Source organism: Alligator mississippiensis, chromosome 8 (assembly GCF_030867095.1).
Source record: "Alligator mississippiensis isolate rAllMis1 chromosome 8, rAllMis1, whole genome shotgun sequence".
NCBI classification, from domain to species: Eukaryota; Metazoa; Chordata; order Crocodylia; family Alligatoridae; genus Alligator; species Alligator mississippiensis.
This window is the reverse complement of record NC_081831.1, coordinates 20,636,762-20,656,607: the sequence shown is the minus strand read 5'-3', so window position 1 is coordinate 20,656,607 and position 19,846 is coordinate 20,636,762. Positions and strand designations below refer to the sequence as shown.

Sequence of the window (19,846 nt, the reverse complement as noted above, 5' to 3'; positions counted from 1 at the left end):
TGTTGCTGAAAGCGGCATGTTATAAACTAGGCGAAATCTGAATGGAGTAGAAGGTAGGTACAGGGCAGCATGGAAAATTACAATGCCTATTTTGGGGGGGTACATTGAGGAGATTTCGGAATGAACTAGGCTAGAGAAGGTTTCTGAATATGCATGCAACTAGAGATAGACATACCTGTCAAGTAATGTTGTACAAGAAAGCAGCCTTTCTCCTCCATCAGGAGGTCCCAGCACAGCACCAGTTCTAGGGGGGATGTGTCGACACAAACCAGCCCTGGATGCAGATGAAACAGCACCCATATGAACCCCGGCAATTTGCTCCTTTGTGATTCTTCCTAGAACAATTACTAGTGCATACCACGTATTGGGCATGGCTCACTGGAGAAAGCTAGTCACTCAGATATGTCATAGCCTGCACTCTGCCCCACTCAGCACATGAACTCTAGGGTACAACATGCAGTTGCCTGGCAAACAGCTACCAGAATCTATGTCTTAATGCCAGGGAGCTGGAAAAAAAACCCTTTGTCAGTCGCAATACAGCTGGAAAAGGACCTCACAAGGTCATCTAGTCTAGCCCCCTGCTTAAGGCAGGATTGTTCCTAACTAACTCATCATAGCCAAGTGTCTGTCCAGCCTGCTCTTGAAAATTTCCGAGGTTGGAGATTCCAGTTTCTCTGGGTAACCTTTCCAATGCTTGGCCACCTTTACAGTGCGAAAGTTCTTCTGAATCTCCAACCTACATTTCCTCTCCTGAAACCTAAGGCCATTGCTGAGGCCTTCTTGATGTGTGGGGCCCAAAACTGGACACAATACTCCAGAGGAGGCCGCACCAGTGCTGAATACTGCAAAACAGTCACTTCCTTTGATCTGCAAGTGACACTTCTGTTCGCAACCCAGAAAGCTATTGGGTTCTTTTGCAACAAGAGCACACTGTTGACTCACGTTCAGCTTCTGGTCCACTGTAAACTTCAGGTTCTTCTCTGCGGTACTGCAGCCCAACGTAGCCGTATTTGTGTATGCAATAATCCCGTCCCAAGTGCAGCACTTTGCACTTGCCCTTATGGAATCTTATCTAATGATTGCAGACCATCCATCCAGGTCATTCTGGATCCTAGACCTGCCCTCCAGAGTGTCTGCAACTCCACCCAACATGGTGTCATCCCAAAATTTGCTAAGCATGTACACAATCCCATTATCCAAATAATTAATGAAGATGATGAATAATTCCAGACCCAGGACACAGCCTTCAGGAAGACCACCTGACCCCTCCTTCCAACTAAACATTGAGCCATTGATGACTGCTTGCTGAGAATGACGATCCAACTAATGATGTATCCACATTACAGTACTTTCATTTAGTCTGTATTTTGTTAGTTTGTTAATGAGAGTGTCATGAAAGACAGCATAGAAAGCATTGCTCACACCAAGGTACATCACATCCATTGCTTTCTCTCTATCCACAGAGCCTGACACCTTATCATAAAAGAAAATCAAGTTGGTTAGGCACAATTTGCTCTTGGTGAATCCATGCTGGCTGTTCCTAAACACCTTGTTATCCTCTATGTGCTTTGAAATAGATTCCTTGAGGGCCTGTCCCATGATCTTTCCAGGTATTGAGGTCAGAGTGACTGGTTTATATACTTTCCTGGATCCTCCTTCTTCCCTTTCTTAAAGATGGGCACTGTATTTGCCCTTTTCCAATCATCTGAGCATCTTCTCAGAGGAGACCAGGAAGAGTCCTATTTTAACCATCTTCAGATCATGACATAAAGTCCCCTCTTAACAGTGTTTGAGTAGTGCTATTGGCTGCTGTTAGATGGTCTCTGCATTCCACCCTAGAAGTGTTTGCATATCAATGGTGGGTGAAAGTGTGTAGTTTATACTGGAGTGAAAGACACCATATGCATGCAAGATAGTAGAAAAGCACAGTGCCAAATTTCTCCCCAGATTTTCTAGGAGGTCACTCATCCAGTTTGTTCTTCCTGTCTTCTATAAATGAAAAACAGACCTAGGGATTTCTGTGGAATGAAATCAATTGAGTTTTCTGTGTTTTGGTTATGGCGCCCAGATGGCTACTCTTGGCATCTTCCCTTGGTCTCTGAAATGTCAACAGCTGAGTTGAAAAGTTAGCACCATTTCTACACCAAAGTCTTAAAACTTAAGCTTTGACCTCATATGTTGAACATTATGTGAAGCCAAAGAGAACCATGCTGCCTTTATACAAACACGATGTAGTATTATGTTGTACCTGTATGTTCCAAGGAGTGGTATAGAGGCTTAGGTAGAACTGCCCTGTTTGGCCAAACAGTATATCTGATCAGAAATGTACATTGGTATTCAGTGATATGAGGCAAACTAGCCGCCTTCTGTTGAATCATTCCACGTATGTTTACATTAATTAATATATTGTCCCAGAAAAACAGTGCGCACACAAAAATAGGGTCTGGATCAAGATTTGGGGCATACAGATCTGTGATCTTAGTTTGATATATCTCAATGTTTCTTCCCATTTTGTACCTCAACTGGAGCTAGGTATCTTGGCTCAGCTAAATTAAACACAACATTATCCATTATTAGAACTGAGCATATTGTAAGGCTGTAAAATGTTTGGATACAGATTGTACTACTTGTCAGAAAGGATATGTATCAGTAGCACAAAAATACTATGGGAAATTCATTTTTAAAGCCATAGATTTATAGATTTTAAAGCCATTATCAGTATCATGTCTGACCTTTTACATAGCACAGGACAAGCAACCAAGCCACTGACTTCTGTATAAATTCTATCCCTTCCATTTGAATTATAGAATATATTTTAGAAAGACATACAGCTTTGAATTAAAGACTTCAGAGGAAGAGGATCCACCATGTCCCTGGTTATGTTGTTCCAATAGTTAATTACCTTCCTTTAAAAACACTGCACCTTGTTTTGTATGTGAATCTATTTAGCTTCAGCTTCATTATGCCTTTTTCTGCTAGATTGGAATCCTCTAATCCCATCCCCACACAGATGTTTTTGCTCATGCATCTGCCCACCTGAGCCAATTGGGTGGTTGCAAACTGTCCCAGGGGGCTTCCAAGTGGAAAGAAGATTATCAGAGTTTAGCAGCGTTCTGTCGTTAGCTGTGTCCCACCATTCCTTAGAGTATCAATCCAACATGGCACTCAAAGGACAACAGAGAAAGTAGTCATGCCCATCATTCGCAAATCTTGCCCACATATGTAGAGTCACCAGTGTCAAACAAAAAAACACAAGCTGTTTGTATGCAGACATACTCACCAGTTTGACCCACCTAATATATCAGCAGATGCTCCTGGATGGCAGTGGTATTTGGATCACCTTTTCATGGTCCTGGAAATGGAGATTCCCACTTCTGGAGCAGTCTGCAGACCCATGTTCTTACCTAAGCAGGGCTGTACTCTGGTGTTCAGACCGTGTTGCTTTAAGCCCTGACATACTTCAAATGCAGCATTCTGCACATTTGCTGTATTAAAGGTGGGACAAACCTGTTCTTCAAGGAACACACTAGCTGTGGATCTCAACTCCTCTTGCAAATTACAGGGAAAAAATAGGGATTCTCTTCTATATGGTTTTGAACCATTACTCTTCTTATCTACCCACAAAAAAGATGGATGGCTGCAACCTCATAAAACCTGCTTATGACCTCTCCTGATGTTGTAGCACTCAGGCTGAAATCACATCCTTCACAGCACCTGGGTTACCCCCACTCTAATGAGATGAGATTAAATTTCTGCTGCATTTTGGTGAAGGCCTTCATTGCTCCATTTCCCTCACACCCCTTGTCAATGATGCTGTGCACACTGTGGGCAGCCATTGTTACTAAAAGAATGGGTAGGAGCTTATTACGAAGAAGTAGAATGGGAGAGTGCAGTGTGGATTGACTGGCATTAATTTACCTGTTATAATAGCTATTCATTTCTGCTATACTGGGCAGTGGGATTAGTATTTTTCTCTGGAAGATCCGCTTGTTCAGTTTACTTATAAATCAGTTGAATGCCACCTGAGAGCCTTCCTCAAACTGAATACGGATACAGAACAGGGAAGCTGAAACCCAGCAGTGAGACTGGAACTTGGGATTGTTTCACTGCCATTCTCCATCTTTCTCAACAAAAATGTTTCTGAACACAAAGATAAAGGGACTATGTTTTATATGGTCTGAGATCAGCAGTGCCAGGATTTTGCCCATCCCAGTTATCCATTGGGCTTCTTAATTTATCCTCTATAGTCTCTTGCATTAGCAAAGGTATCTGACAAGACTGTACGGTCACATCCTCATGAAATAGAGGATTAGTTTTATGTATACCCTGCAAAACTTTTGTATTTTGCATTTGTCCATGGCAATATAAAGCCCTTTGAATATTGCTACCAGGCTTTAATGGGGGACGATTTCACTGTATGGACATGGTGTCTAATCACTCAGTTGGCATCCAAATGGAGACAGGGCTGCATCAAGTCCGTGACTGTGAAGAAGCACCCAGCTTTAATAGAATTTGGGCCTAAATTCAAATTCAAAGTTGCTTACTATCCCTCATCATTGTAAGCATTTCACTCAGAAGTAGGAAAGACCTGTTAGAGCATTTAATCGGTCTGCCCAGAATAAGTATAAAACTCTCCCATCCAAAAGTGAACCAAACCAAGACTCTTGAATACCCTGGAATCTGATCATTTGGACCCAGATGCATCTTAGTCCCATATCTAACAAAGCACCTATTTTTAAAAGCATGTTTTCTAATCAGTTGTAACACATTGGCAGGAGCTGGTGGTGTGTACTACAAAGCTGTGCTGTTAATGCTGCTGCGGTCCTGTGTTAATAAAGGGTACAATGTTCTAGTCTAGACTGTTTTCCAGCCACTTGTTCTCTCTGCAGCTGATTCATCTAACCTCAGGTGTGTCCTCTCTCATCTAAGAGATGCCTGTTTGCAAGGGATGCATTACCAGAATTTGTCTCAGCCTACCTAAGAAGGCCAAATTTGCTGCCTCCCTCTTGAAGGATGGGTTTACAACACACCAGCATTTACCGTATTCAAACCTGTAAGCAGCATGCTTGGGAAATGTCCAATTTGTTATGCCCTCTGCCATTGACTGGCCTACCATCAGATTTTCTTGTGCTAACAAAGGTCCTGCTTGGCTAGTGCTTAGAGTGGTGTTGTCGTATCACACCCCTGCTGGGAATATACCCTCGTTCTGTGAATATATCTCAATCCTGACTTGGTAGAACCTTCCTTCCCATCCAGCAGGGGCCTCAGACAGATCTAGGACTAGGTGAATTACTTACTATTCCACTGCAGAATCTCTTCTAGTCCAAGACTATTCAACAGAGCTTGAGACTCGCTTGGCTGGTATTTATAGATATATGCTGAGGATTGGTGGAAGCCACAATACTTGTTTGACACGTAATGCAACAGGTTTAAGGTTGTAAAGAGATCAAAGTCTTAAACCACTCTGCAAGGTAATGCAAAGCTCTGAGCCACTTGGTCATCCTTAAATTGGCTGCTCATCTTGCATCCTCCGGTTGAGATAATCTCACTCACCTGCAAGTCAAAGTATGTCACAAAATCTTTAACTAAATGAATGACAGACACAGAGATGAGGCAGGCAGGGTGGACACCAAGCCCAAAGTCTCTGCCTATGGGCTACCCACCAGTTACTTGTGGCTGATGGCACCATAAGATGCCTCGCATCTCCTTTCTCATGCCCAGCAACAGGACTGACAGAATGAATGACTCAGCCACATGTGACATCTCCCCAAGCAGTCCTGGACAGCTCCAGTGAAGGCAGTCTCACTAAGTGGCACAGAAGCCTTCTTTCTTACTGCACCAGCACTTTTCACTGACCACTCTACAAACTTGTTGTCAAACTTTTAATTGAAAATGGCGTGCCCAATGTGTTCTGTCGATAACTTGCTTTGGCCTCACCAAGCACCCGTGAGCCATAAACCACAGTTTAGGAATGACTCCATTACAGTATGTCATTCTAGAGCCAGGACTAATTGCTCTTGAAGGCTTGGATCTTTCTGGCACCTGGGCCCATCCTATTTGTATCAGGCCCACAGCATATTCCCTAAATGCTGACCATTTGTATACAAAAGGCCCACAGAGCACTTCAGATAGCCCGTGCCAGATTCAACATGTAGTTTCCATAACAGGTCATGCAAATTGCTCACAGCCTGACATGCCAGACTCTCATTGCCCTAAGGATGGTCTTGCACGCAGCCCAGGAGACCAGTTGGCTATTTATGCCAGTATTACATGGTACAGCAAAGTTGCAGCATTAGTGGGTGCTGCACAATTAGTGCTAACTGTGCATGAGGGCTTCATTTTTGTTCTAAAGTAAGGGCTATGGAGAAAATCCACGTTCATTCAGAAAATCAAAGTGGGGATGGAGCGGAGCCAGTCTGTGGCAACCAGAGGTATAACAGTACAGCTCTGTGCCCAGGACAGCTGTGTGGTGCCCAGGGAGCACCAGCTCCTCCTCTGCCAATCACGGCAGCATAATCTGCTGTTTTTGTGGCCACCACCCACAAAGATATCTGCCCAGGAAGACAGTACACAAAGGGCAGGAACTGATAGTGTAAAGATGTAGGAGAGTGTCTGTCCCTTAATCTTCATGCCTAACTCTTGGGAGTGGGATTTATATATTCGAGCATAGCAGGGATATTCTCTTGAACTCCTAAAGCCAGACTGTAGTTTTCAAGAGTAAATGGTTTTGTGCTTTGAACAATATACTGGGTGAGTGTGTAGTGAAGAGAAGGACATTCAGATGAGGAGACTAGTTAGCTTAAATAGTAGAGCCCTGTCGGTTCACAGCTGCAAGAGGACAGGTCTTGATGCCACTCTAGAATTATTGCTCTAAAATACTGTGTGTGTGTGTGTAAGGATGGTGTCTGCTGTTTGCAGCCACTGCATTTGCAACCACCCTACCCCTTCTAACCCTCTGGTACAGTGAGATGGCAGGCCTCTCAGAACAGGGTCACAAGCAGCTGTTTTGCTGAGTAAATGCTGAAGACAACTTACAGTGGCATGCATCCCACTTTCTAGGGAACAGGCTTCAAATACAAAGGTTGTTATAAAGATGATAGCGATCAATCGTTCTCTCTGTCTTCAGAGGACAGGACCCAAAGTAATGAGCTTCAAATTGCTATAGTGGAAGTTTAGTTTAGATATGAGGATGGTTAAGCACTGGAACAGATTACCTAGATGGCCTGTAGACTCTCTGTCATAGGAGGTTTTTAAGAGCAAGTTGGCGAAACAATTGTCTAGGTTGGTTTAAGTGGGATGATCCTGCCCTGAGCAGGGGGTTGGATTAGATGACCTCCTGAGTTCCCTTCCAGCCCTCTTTTTCTATGATTCCTTCCCAGCCCGGTCTGTGGAAAACAAGCGTTCTGGAGGGTGTATTTTTCCTTCCCTTCTGCCCCTGTTTCTGTAAGTGGAAGGGGAAGATTTTGGCACCATTATGACCTTTATGACTTCAGCCAAACATAAGCCCACTTTATTTTTATTTCATTATTTTAAGTTTATAATAAGCATCAAATCCCTTGGTGAGGCAAACATGGAAACCATTACCATAATAGTTGGGTCTGATTAATTCAAACTTCAGGATGCCCAGAAACATTTGAAAGAAAAGTAAGGAAAATTGGATAGGTCAAATGAACAGACATCCCTAATTTGCTGCGGACATCACCACTGGAGGTAAAGCAGCATAAGTCATGGAGGTGCTGCTGCACATCAGCACTGGTTCTTTCACATTAACAGTGCACGTGGGCCACGCCAGTTGAACTACCTCCTAGTAAGCTGGAGGACAGACTTGAGCTATGCTTTGGGCATTGCTGACGCAAGATCTCCAAGCACTGACGTGCATGTTTCCTCCAAACTTACTCTGAGCATTATGTCTGGGAAGACTGAATTTGAGATAGTAGCAGAAAAAATGGTGAACATTAGGAATGCAAGAGTAGGAAGTGAAACAGAAATATCTCTAAATGAGCCTGACTCAATGCCCTTTGAAATAGCCCCCTCTGCACACTATTCATTACACACAGGCTTATTCTACTCTACAGTAATATGCAGATGAGGCTAATTATTTTAACAACCATAGCAAAGAGCAGGGCAAACACTTAAAGGCTTGAGGAAAGAGCAATGCTAAGCTGAATTTGAGCCTAGGAAGTCTCCTGTGCAAGCCAATCTGCCCAGGATGCACGCTGGTGGCTGTGAGGAATCAGATCCCTGCATACATTTGTTGGGAGGTGGTGGATCCACGGGTTCTGCACAGCGTCAGTGCTTGGAGTGGGCCAGGAGCCAGGACAGGACCTAGAGGCTTCCTGACCCCACAACAGGAGCAGCAGAGAAGTCCTGTCCGGTTGGCCTGTGCACGGCTCTGCTGGGTAGAGCTCTCCTCTCCTTCTTCTAATGGGGCTTTCACTCCTGCCTACGGGAGATTGTCCCAGGAGTGAATCCTTCCCTAAAGACTAGCCCGTAACTTTCTGACTCCACACAGTGCTCCCTTATTAGGGCTCTGGTGATTCAGCCCTGGATTTGCTGCTATCATCTCCACTCCACCTTGGCCAACTAGCAGCGGTTTCCATGCAGTTTCTTTTCCTGGCATAAGGCAAGTGATCAGCTTGATTCAGGTCAGCTTCAATTACATTTGTCAGCTAGGTGTAGTCAAACCCTATTTAACTTCAGGCCCCAACTGAGGATTCTGCTGTCTCAGACTGTATCGTCTCAAAGTCTCCTGCATGCATGGCCAAAGAGACCAGTGCCCTGTACTTGTCCTCAAAACAGATGCCTCAGGAGCAACAGGGTAACCCCCCCAAAAAAGGCCCATTAACAAGCCTTACTCATGACACTGTGGGACCCCCTTCAAGGGGTAAGAGAGACAGCCCACTAAATGGTAACTTACTGCAGCAGTGACTTTTGCAACATGACCTGAGAACCTCCTAACTATACAGTCGGTCCAATAAAAGATATAATAAAAAAAAAATCTCTCATATATATCCTGAACCATCATGACTGCACCAACACTCAAAACATTTTTGCAACATGGACATTTAGTCTCTGGGAACTTAGCTTCAAACAGCAGCAAATTTCACATGTGGCTGTCACAAAGCTGCGTTTACCTTTGGCCATGTCTTCTGAGGATAATCATTAGAGATGAAGTATTTTTTTTGTCTAGAGTGCTTTGCTACTGGGATCAACAAAAGCCCCTTAACATCATTTCTTGTCTTTCTTTTTCCAGCTGTGCAGATCCACATCCTGAAGGCCGAAAAAACTGCTGACTGGTGGAAGTTCACTGTCAATATCATCTCTGTCTACAAACAGGGAAGCAACCGGATACGGCGTGGGGACCAGAGCCTGTGGATCCACTCCAAGGACATTGCATGCAAATGCCCCAAAGTAAAACCCATGAAGAAGTACTTACTGCTGGGCAACAATGAGGACTCACCTGACCAGAGTGGCATCATAGCAGACAAAACCAGTCTGGTGATACAGTGGAGGGACACGTGGGCTCGGAGGCTCAGGAAGTTCCAGCAACGGGAAAAGAAGGGGAAGTGTAAGAAAGCCTAAAGGAAGAGATGGCATCAGAGAGAGGGTGTGTTTGTGTGTGTGAGAGTGTGTGTGCGTGTGTCTGCATGTGAGACAGAGTGTGTGTGTGTGTGTGTGTGTGTGTGTGAGTGTGAGTGAAAGAGAGAGAGAGAAGGACTATGCATGCTGCTTTGTGTAGAACTTGGAGCAGATAGAATTGGGGGTAGGGACTTTGTGAAGGAACTCACTTTGCAGTTTGTGTGCATCCGGGGGGCAGGGCAGGCTGGGTTTGTGGGGATATTGGTGAATCGCTTTCATGGGACTGCCAAGCTTGCACCTCGTATAGCAGGAAAGACGATCACAAAAGCAATAGGAATGTTGTGACCAGAGGTTGGCTAAGGGGCATGCAACACCTCTATCACGGAGAAGTAGATGCTTGTTCAGTTACCAGTTCCCATCATCCCCTTGCTTATTTCTCCCCTATGTGTTGAAGAAAAGAGACACCAAACTGCCTTAAAACTGCTGATGTCTGCTAGTTCCAAAGCCTAGCCACAGAAACAATTGACCGTGTCAGAAACTGATTGACAACAATGCTGGAAATTAACTTCCCCCCACCCCAAAATACACATCCTCTGCATAGACTGAATGAGACAGCTAAGGTAGGGGAAACTAAATAGAAATTGATCACTGAGGATATATATGATGATCAACTAACATAGGTTATTTAAGTGTTTTTTCAATAAAATATAGTTCTAATAATCAATTACCTGCTGTACAATATTTAAGAGAGAAGATAAGATTTTCACAGTTAGGTATGCAGAAGTCTCACTACAGAAGAGAGAATGTCTTAAGTTCAGAGTCCATAGAGAAAGTTATTGCCCTTGACTTTCCCTGGGGCCTTGTAGGTGTTGTTAATATCCAGAGCCTTACTGTTGCAAAACTTTGCTACCGCTTCATTTTGTGGGTGGGAGCTCGAGACCAATCCAATCAGACTTTGCTTAGACCATCGTGCACATTATGGCAGTTCTGTTTTGGTCAAACCAGGATGCAGGGATTTCTTAGCTTCCATGTTAGGCTCATAAAAAATAAAGGATGTCTGCCTGCAGATAAATAAAACTCACACAAGCAATAGCATATAAAATAACCAAACAGGAGGCAGCTTGGGCACACAGTTCAAAATCAAACTAAGATGCCAATGCTAAAAAAAAATAATAATCAAAACCTCCCTGATATTTTTCCGTTTAGGAAACTTGGAAACATCTATTTTATGACATTTTCCAGTGGTTTTGCCTTGTTTTATAGCAATCAACAATATTTATATAATGACATAAACTACCATAAAGCAAGGCAGGAATGTAAATAGGTGTAAAGTGGAGAGGTTCCCAGTGAAACACAGTGTTAGGATTGGGCAGTTGAGATTGGGTTGGAGAAACAAGCTCTGAGCTTCATTGTGAATTATGAGACTTTTCTAAAACAAGGTTACTTGTTAATAGGGGAAATACATTGCCAGTGGTGAGTGTCCAACAAAAGCAAGTGTTTGTTCCCAAACCCCTTTTTTCTGTCAAAGAAACAGAGAGAGTTAGTGTATGCAGTGTAGACACCAGAAAGGGCAAATGATTTCATAGTTAAATGGGACTAGTGTTCCTAAATCACTCAGGCTCTTTTTGAAATCATACCCTTAGATATCTATGAACTTAGGAGTCTAACAAGTTGGTCAAAATGATTCCATACGGATGGGTGGATGGAGCTAAAGTATGGGTCCAACACACAAATTGACTCTCCTAATTACTGAAGGAGATGGCACAGAAGGTTGAACCATTTATTCAGGTGAACAGAAGGAGTTAATTCAAGTCAGTGGCATCCATTCAGATTACTCTGCTTTCAGCTACCCAGAGTTGATACCATACCCTGTTATCAAGTGTCCCACTTGACCTCTTGTGGAAGGAGCAAAGGCAGATGGATCAAAGCCGTCTGGGCCAGATGAGTACTAGGTACAGGACAAGGACAGTACAGGTCACCCGCATGTGCACAAGGCAGACATGGGTGAATAAGTACCTGGGAAGATTCACTCTTTTTGTTTTATTTGCATTTGAACTTAATCTACAGCCCAGAGAGGTCAGAGGAGAGAGACTCACTGAGATCAACAGGTTTGGAATCAGCCTTCATGCGGGGCTCTCACTCTGAGATTTTTCCAGGGAGCTCAAGGAGGGAAGTTTTTTGGCACAATCTCCAGCAGAGACGTGGGATCAAAGACTGCCAGTTGGCACAGTCCCCTGAACCTGCTTTTCCAATAGGCCCATTCAAGAGTGGCAGGGTCTTCCTTGGCACAGCTCAGCCTCCCACTCAGATACGCTGCAGGCTCCACCCGGGAAGCTGTAGGATTGCATGCGTTTCTGTGTTTGGTTTTTGGAGCTAGCATTAATATCCTGTTATCAAGACTGGCATTCAAAACAAAAACAACTCAACTTAAAAAGCCCAATCCTCTATCTATTGCTATGAATCTTTTTTAGAAGAGTGCCCAGAGGACTGTGAAGAAAACATTATCTTCTTCAACAGAAGATGCTTGTATTCTGAAAAGCTGCAATGGGGCATTTATTGGTACCCCACACACTAGGAGGGAAATAAATAAATAAATAAGCAATCCCGGAAGTTGTCCATATAGGTAGCACAAAGTGTAAAACAAATTAGAGCTCAGAAAGTTGATTATTAACCAGAAATGTAATATTGTAGATTTTTGTTAAACAAGCCCCCACCCACATGCAAGACTAGCATGAAATAACATTTTTTGTTGAAGTTTTGCGCTTATCAGCAGGCCTGAGGGGTTTGTTTTGCTCTTTCTGCAGTTAACAAGTACCTCTTTAGCTGTTATGCAGAATAATGAGCACGTGTAACATATACAACCTCAGTTTCCATTGAGTGAACTAGAATAAAACAGTTTAACTTTTGGGGTGTCTTGTGAAGTAATTATTTCCTATGGCCCTCTCCCTTCTTTATGTTTAAGAACAAGCATCCAAGGAGAAATCCTGGTTCTTGACTTCAGCTGGGCCAGGATTTCACCTGCTAAATAGTAACTTCCATAGCCACAGTTGTTCCTTGGAAGGGTCCGGCAGATCTTACTGTGGAGATGACAATAAGGCAGCCACCAAGGTATTTATAAACGTCCACTCATCGACTAAAAGCAAATGGATCTGTGGCTGGTTTGGTGGCATATCGGCTAATTAAATCATATGCTGTACTTCTCCACCTTAAGTTGAGGGCCTTCCATTGCAATGAAACAAGTCATCTGATTCTTCCAGGTGAGTCAACAAAGAATAATGGACAATGAGAGAAAAATCAGCTTCCTGGGAGCACAGGGAAGGGGCAAGGGGTCTTTCAGGATCCCGCACCTGCATTTACCATTAAGTGTTACACACAGCGGTGGAATGTTACAGCAACTTGAGTAGTGCAAAACAATACAGAGGTACTCTTAGGAAAGGTAACATAGAATTTGTAACAGGGTAAAAGGGCTGCGGTGCCTACAAAGTGGTTCTGGAAAGCAGCTGAAATGCCAAAACAATCATCACTCACTAGTAGCAGTGAACAAGTTGTTTCGTCTCATTTTAATTTGTTACATTTTGTGTCTGTTTTCCCTTGCACACACCCACCTTTTCTCCTGTTACACAGACCTGTCGGGAAACCTGTGTTTTTGATTTATTTCTGTTAATATCTTGAATTGTAAATGTTGTTTAGTTATGACCATTGCATACTGTTTTGGGCAATGTTTCTTTACAATGCATACTAATATATTATGGTTATTATATATGAATATATTTAATGACACGTGAAAAAGTTGTGGATTTTCTTATTTTTTTTCCAAGTTGTCTTTTTTTTTTTGTTAGATGGCTGTAATTGAACCAGAAGGAGCTTGTAACTGTTCAGCACCCACTCGGTAGAACTAAAGTAAGAAACCAGTTGAATAAACTTGTGTAAACTCTCCTCTCCCTGGATCAGTTTCTTAAGTGATAGCTTTTTGAATAAGGGGCTTATTAGGCTAAATGGGACAGGGGTCTACTGATCTCCCAGAATACCATGTGTGGCCACTCTTAATGGGGTGGGAATGCCCAATATTCAAGCATTCGTAGCAGCCTGTGCGAGCATCAGTTGTGGTACCAGCTGAGAGGACAGTGTGAAATGGCTAATATTAACCTATGGAAACCTGACTACTTGTCTGCACCTATTGCAAACTTCAGAGATGTGTTTTCTAGGGGAAGCTAGTGCAGTGAAAGCTGCCAGGCTGAACTCCCCAGGGTGAGGAGGTTGCATATAAACACATGGCAGCAGCACAGCAAGCCTGCCAGTCTTGCCTTGTTAGCTTGCCTCAGCTGGCCCAGGGAAGCAGCTGCCAAGGGTCCCCAAGGCAACTACATGAAATCCTTCCTTGACAGTCCCAGCACTGGCATGATTATTCTCAAGAGGCAGCTTTTGTAAGGTGCCCAACAGCACCTCTCCCCTAGTGCTAGGCCTCTGCTTATGTCATGGGACAGGAATGACTAATGCAGCAGAATGGACTCCAGGACAACAGTTGTACATCCTTAGCAATTGCCTAGTCCATCCTGCAGAACTTACATCCTTCCTTACAGCCTTCATTTCTATCCATGTGGAAGTAGGATTCCTGAAGTCCCATCCCTTACTGGGACAGGGCTAGGACTTCCTGGAACCATCAATGCTTTCAAAAGGGGTCCTGTAACCATAATCCATGCAGCAAGTGGTACCCAAGGGAAGACAATGGGATCTCAGCACTATCAAATGAGCCAGCATGGGCATGAAAGAACTGAACAGAGACTTTCTTGTCTTGTTTACTGTCAAATTGTTACTCCATTTGGGTTGATTTTACTGGCATACCACCTCCCATTGCCTCTTAATTTGTTACATTAGCACAGCAGGCTCCAAATCTGCTCATTTAAGCCATTGTAGACCCTGGTTTGTAACTAGATTGTAATATTTGAGGTGAACCAGTGACATATCTAGGATGGGATGACAAGGGCAGACAAACAGAACTATCAAAGCCATCCACTAGCAAGGTAGCTTCAATGTTTTATACCAGTGATTCTCAATTGGGGTGCCACGTGATCCTTTAAAGGGTGCCATGGGATGTCCTTCCTGTTGGTGGCCCTAGCCTGTGTACACCTGTCTGTGGCTGGAAGGCTGGTGTCTGTATGTTTGAAGGTGATACAGGTTCCTCCCTCACTGCTCTGTGCCAAGGCAGCAGCCCCTGTCTGGTCTGGCCCAGCCTAGCCCACTGCAGGGCCTGAAGGACACCGCCAACTGGCTCCACTTCAGCTCCATCAAGGGCACCATAGTAGCTGGCTTGGAGTAAATCAGGGATTGCCAAACTCCAGTGCCTACCTCACCAGCAAGCTTGGCCCCCACTTCCCAAAGTCCCTCAATACAACCCGCCTTTCCACTCTGAGCAGATACCCCTTGGCCAATCTCCTCTGAGACCCCGTGTCCTGATGCCCACTCCTCATCACACCCTACACGCCACACATGCAGCAGCATGTGCAGCTGGTCATTTGATCCTGTCTGGCTAGGCAGCGCCAGAAGCCAGGTCCTGCCCTCAGATGTCTCTAGATGTTTGTTGCAGCCGCCTGGGCTGGATTTCGGGGCAGGCAGCCCTGGGGTTACTAAGGGCAGAAATTGGCTTGCTGATTCCCGATTCCCAGAGGTGACCTAGAGCCATGTGCAAGGCATCCAGTTACCACACTGGAAGCAAACGTATGTGGCTGGGTGGAGTCAGGGGAGCATTCACTGCTGGCAACCTATAGGTGCAAATATCATATTATATCATATAAAATGTAATATAAGTAATAAGAGACTATATTGATATTCATTTTTAAAATGGGGTATGGCTAAATTCTAAAAAGTTATGGAAGGGTGCTTTGAGTCTGAAAGTTTGGGAATCACTGCTTCACACAAAAATCCAGCTGGTGCTCTTAATGTGCCCAGTGCACATTGCACTTTCAAGTACCTCTTCAAGTCCTGGGGTACAATGGACTGTCAGCATCTGATTGCCACCCCCTAGGAAAGGGAGTTTTGCCTCTGGTACAGATGGGGTCTGTGAGAGCAGCTGCAGTTTGTCCACAGCCCATGGTCAGCCCATCTCCAAACTAACTTACAGAGTGCAGAGTGGAGAATTCCCTTTTTCTGCAGCAAATGACTCCAGGAAGCTCTATCCCAAAGACAGCTCCCATAAAGCAGCAGAAAAGGGAAAACCAACTCAGCCATTCTGTTCAGCACTGGCGAGACCCCACCTGGAGCACTGTGTCCAGTTTTGGGCCCCACACTTCAAGAAAGATGTGAACAGATTAGGAGGAGTCCAGCAGAAAGCAACAAAAGACTGAATGCCTGGGAAACAATTTATGAGGAAAGACTCAAAGAACGAGGATTATTTAATCCAGAGAAAAGGACTGATGGGGGATTTGGTAATAGTCTTCAAATAACTGAAGGGTGATTATAGAGAGGATGAGATTAGTGGCCCTAGGGAACAGGACTAGGAGCAATGGTCTCAAACTGCAGCAGAGGAAATTTAGATTGGAAATTAGGAAGAACCGTCTAACCATGAGGGTAGTCAAGCACTGAAACAGGCTACCTAGAGAAGTTGTGGCATCTCCAACCCTGGAAATGTTGGCTCTGAAGTTCCTCTTTGGGTCCTGGTACACTCCAGCCTGGGGTACAAAGGGATGTCAGCATCTGGCTAGGGTAGTTTAGTCAGGCATGATCCTGCCTGGAGCAGGACGCTGGACTAGAGTAGCTCATGAGGTCTCTTCCTGCCCTGCTTTGCTATGACCCTATTCAGGAGGAAAATATTTCATTGGCTGAATGCACTGGCTGAGTGTTGTGTTGGCAGAGCCACAAATAACCACCCTAGAATACTTGCTTAAGGTGAGGATAGACATGGGGACCACTGTGCAAGCATCTTCTATTGAAGCCACCTCTTAAGTTAATAAGACAGAAGAGGCTGCATTGTTCAATGGTTAGGGTACTTGTCTAGGACTTAGGAGACCTAGGTTTAATTCTCTGCTCCACCACAGACTTCCTGGGTGGCCTTAGTTTACCAGTTCCCTACCTCACAAGAGTGTTGTGTAGATAAACACATCAAAAAGTGTGAGGTTTTGAAGCACAATGCTGATAGGACAAAATAAGAATTTTTCTTGTACAGGAAGTAGTCTAGATTTTTAGCGTAATGAGTTTTTCTGGCAGGACACGGAAACTCCTCTCAAGAGGATGGTTCTGGGATTGGTAACCAAGTCTGTCTGGGTACCTGATGCTTTAGGGGGTGCTTGCATTTTTTTCACTTGCATCTGCTTGAATTGAAAACCAGCCATGGTGTAGCTGAAGTCCTGCTGACTTAAGTTTCCCTTGAGGTAGTCAAAAGGTTAACACATTCAGGAGACAGCTTTGTAGATCACCTTTTAAAATGATGGCAGTCCTTTTCTACACTGTGGTTTCTGAACCTTGCTTTATTTTCTTGTTTCAAGTCAGCTTGGGCTGAGCAAAACTATTATCTCACGTTAGGGCAAGAACCTTGTATTCACAGATTTCAAGGCCAGAAGATACCATTATGATCATCTAGCTTGACCTCTGCCTGAATCAAGTGCATAACCTCCAAGTGAGTGAGTTTCATTTAGAAAATATTTCATTCAAAAAGCTATCCAGTCTCAATTTAGGGCCTACAGGTGATAGACAATCCATCATGTCCTCAGGTAAGCTGGTCTGGCAAATAATTATTCTTCGTTAATTATTTGTGACCTTTTTAGTCCAAGTTACTTCCTTAGAAAAACAGAAAGACAAGTTCATAACACATTGCACTGGCTTCCATTTTCTTATAAGAGGAAATTCAAGCCATTGGGCATTTTTACATGCATTTGGGATGTGGCACTGGGTGCTTCAATTAGCGAGCTGTGCCAATTAAAAGCACCCACATATCACATGTATCAGTATCCCTGTATACCCCCGTGCTGAAAAAATGGCAGCGGGGCGCTTTGAACTAAAGCTCATAGAATGCGTTTTATTTCAAAGCTCCCAGCTACCATTATTTCAGCGTGGGAATGCATGGGGACACGGATAAACGTGATATGGAAGACATGCGAGAGCGCATCAATGTTGGTACTCCAGCAGACTTGATTGAGTCTGCTCCAACGTGCTGGATTTCCAGTGCATCGGAGCAGGCTCCCTGCATTTCTGTAGGAGCCCATTGGTATCAACTCTAGGGCCCTCTTCATGATTTGGAACCCGGATCTTATAGGTAATCTCTCTTCCTCTACAGCATCAGCACAGTCTTGGCCCATATTCAGCTTATGGCCTACTGCAGGGGTGGCCAACCTGCAGCACATCACAAGTGCCCTGGAGAACCTCTATGTTTGACCCATAGTAGACAATAGAGGGGGCAGAAAGCAGAGTAGCAGATCAGGCAGGTGAAGAGGATTCAAGTGATTCTCAGGAAGGGCACAGGCAGGGCTTAATTTGTGTCATGCCTGCCAGTAAGGTTGGCTTCCATAGGTCTACTGTAACCCCCAGGTCCTGCTCTGCAGTACTGTAGCCTAGTCAATCATTCCCTAGTCTGTATTTGTGCACGCAATTATTCTGTTCCAAGTGCAGAATTTTGCATGTCCTTGTTGAATTTCATCTGATTGATTGTAGACTTAATGAAAATGATGAACAATACCATACCCTGGACAGATCCCTGGGGAACCACACTTGATACCTCCTACCAACTAGACACTAACCCATTGGTGACTATTCAGTAAGCATAGTGATCCAACCTATTATACATCTACCTAACAGTACTTTCACTTAAGCTGTATTTCTTTAGTTTACTAATGAGAATGTCATGAAAGACTATGTCAAAAGCCTTGCTGATATATCAGATCTACTGCTTTCCCTCACCAGAGCCAGTTACCTTGTTATAGAAGGAAACCAAGTTGCTCAGGCATGATTTGCTTATGGTGAATCTATGCTGGCTCTTTGTTATCACCTGGTTCTCCTTCAGGTGCTTGTAAGTAGAGATTCCTTGATGACCTTCTCCACAAATTTTCCAGGCATCATGGACTTACTGTTTGGTTGCTTGTTCCCTGGATCTTTCCTTTCTTAAAGATAGGCAATATTATTTCCCTTTCCCAGTTAACCAGGACTTTGACCAACCTCCAGGAGTTCTCAAAGATGATAGCTAATGGCTCGGAAATTACCTCAGCTGATTCTTTCGGTACTTTTGGGTGTATCCTATTCAGCCCTGTCAACTTGAAAGCATCCAGCTTCTCCAAGTAATCCCTAACCTGTTTTCCACTACTCCATGCTACTTATTTCCTTCACTATCGTGCTGCCAATTGTGCTCGTCACTTGACAGATGACCTTACTCATGCAGACTGAAGAAAAAAAAAAAAAGCATTACATACTTATTCTTCCTCTGCATCATCTGTTACTAGGTTGCCTTCTGCTTCAGTAACGGACCTATACTTTCCTTGATATTACTCCACTTCTGACATACAATTAGAATCTGTTTTTATTGCCTTTTACTTCCTTTGCTCCTTGCGTCTTAAATTGCATCTTGGGTTTCCTTATTTTATCCCTGCCTGTTCTTTGTAATACTCTCATACGGTTATGAGTAACTTGGTCAAATTTTCACTTTTAATAGGATTCTTTTTTTGAGCTGTAACTAACTGAAGAATTCACTATTTAGCCAGATCAGCCTCCTGATTTACTTCCTATTCTTGCTTTGCATCAGGATAGCTTGCTCCTGTACCCTTAATAAGGCCTTCTTAAAGTACATCCAGCTGTCCTGGACTCCTTTCCCCCTCAGACTCTACTCACAGGGGATCCTCTCCACTAGGGTTTTGTGAAATTTCACTGGCCGTTTCGTTCTGACACTGTTTTGACCAATTTCAAGGTCAAAACAGCAAAATCGGAATGAAACAAAGGCCGTTGAAATATCCTCGAAACAAAACAAGGCTGGTTGAAATGTTTTGAAAGTCTAAACGTTTAGACCATAGGCTTGGGATTGAAAGTTAGTCCAGCTGGGATGACTTCCCATCCCCAGCGCAAGACCTGGTGGGGGGCTGCCTCCCACCCCCAGTGCAATGTAGCGCGGGGGACTGGGAAGCAGCCCAGCCGGGATGAGTCCCCATCTCCAACGAAACTCAAAACAGTGTCAAAACAGCCTGTTTCGATGGAACGGAATAGAACAGCTGTTTCGACTCAAAATGCAATTCAAGATGAAACACTGTTCCATTGAACCGTTGAAACTCAAGGCAAAGTGGAATGGTGCCACTTC

At 44.0% G+C, this 19,846-nt stretch overlaps 1 protein-coding gene across 3 annotated transcripts in view; it reads left to right on the top strand.

Moving 5' to 3' along the window:
• Positions 1-13,515, top strand: part of NTN1 (netrin 1) — a 255,508-nt gene extending 241,993 nt beyond the window's left edge. For all 3 annotated transcript variants that reach the window (XM_014595984.3, XM_019485722.2, XM_059732203.1), the window contains one exon: positions 9,254-13,515. In XM_014595984.3, coding sequence (XP_014451470.1) covers positions 9,254-9,582 — 329 coding nt within the window. In that variant the 3' untranslated portion in view covers positions 9,583-13,515. The remainder of the gene's footprint in view (positions 1-9,253) is intronic.
• The last annotated feature ends 6,331 nt before the right edge of the window (positions 13,516-19,846 follow it).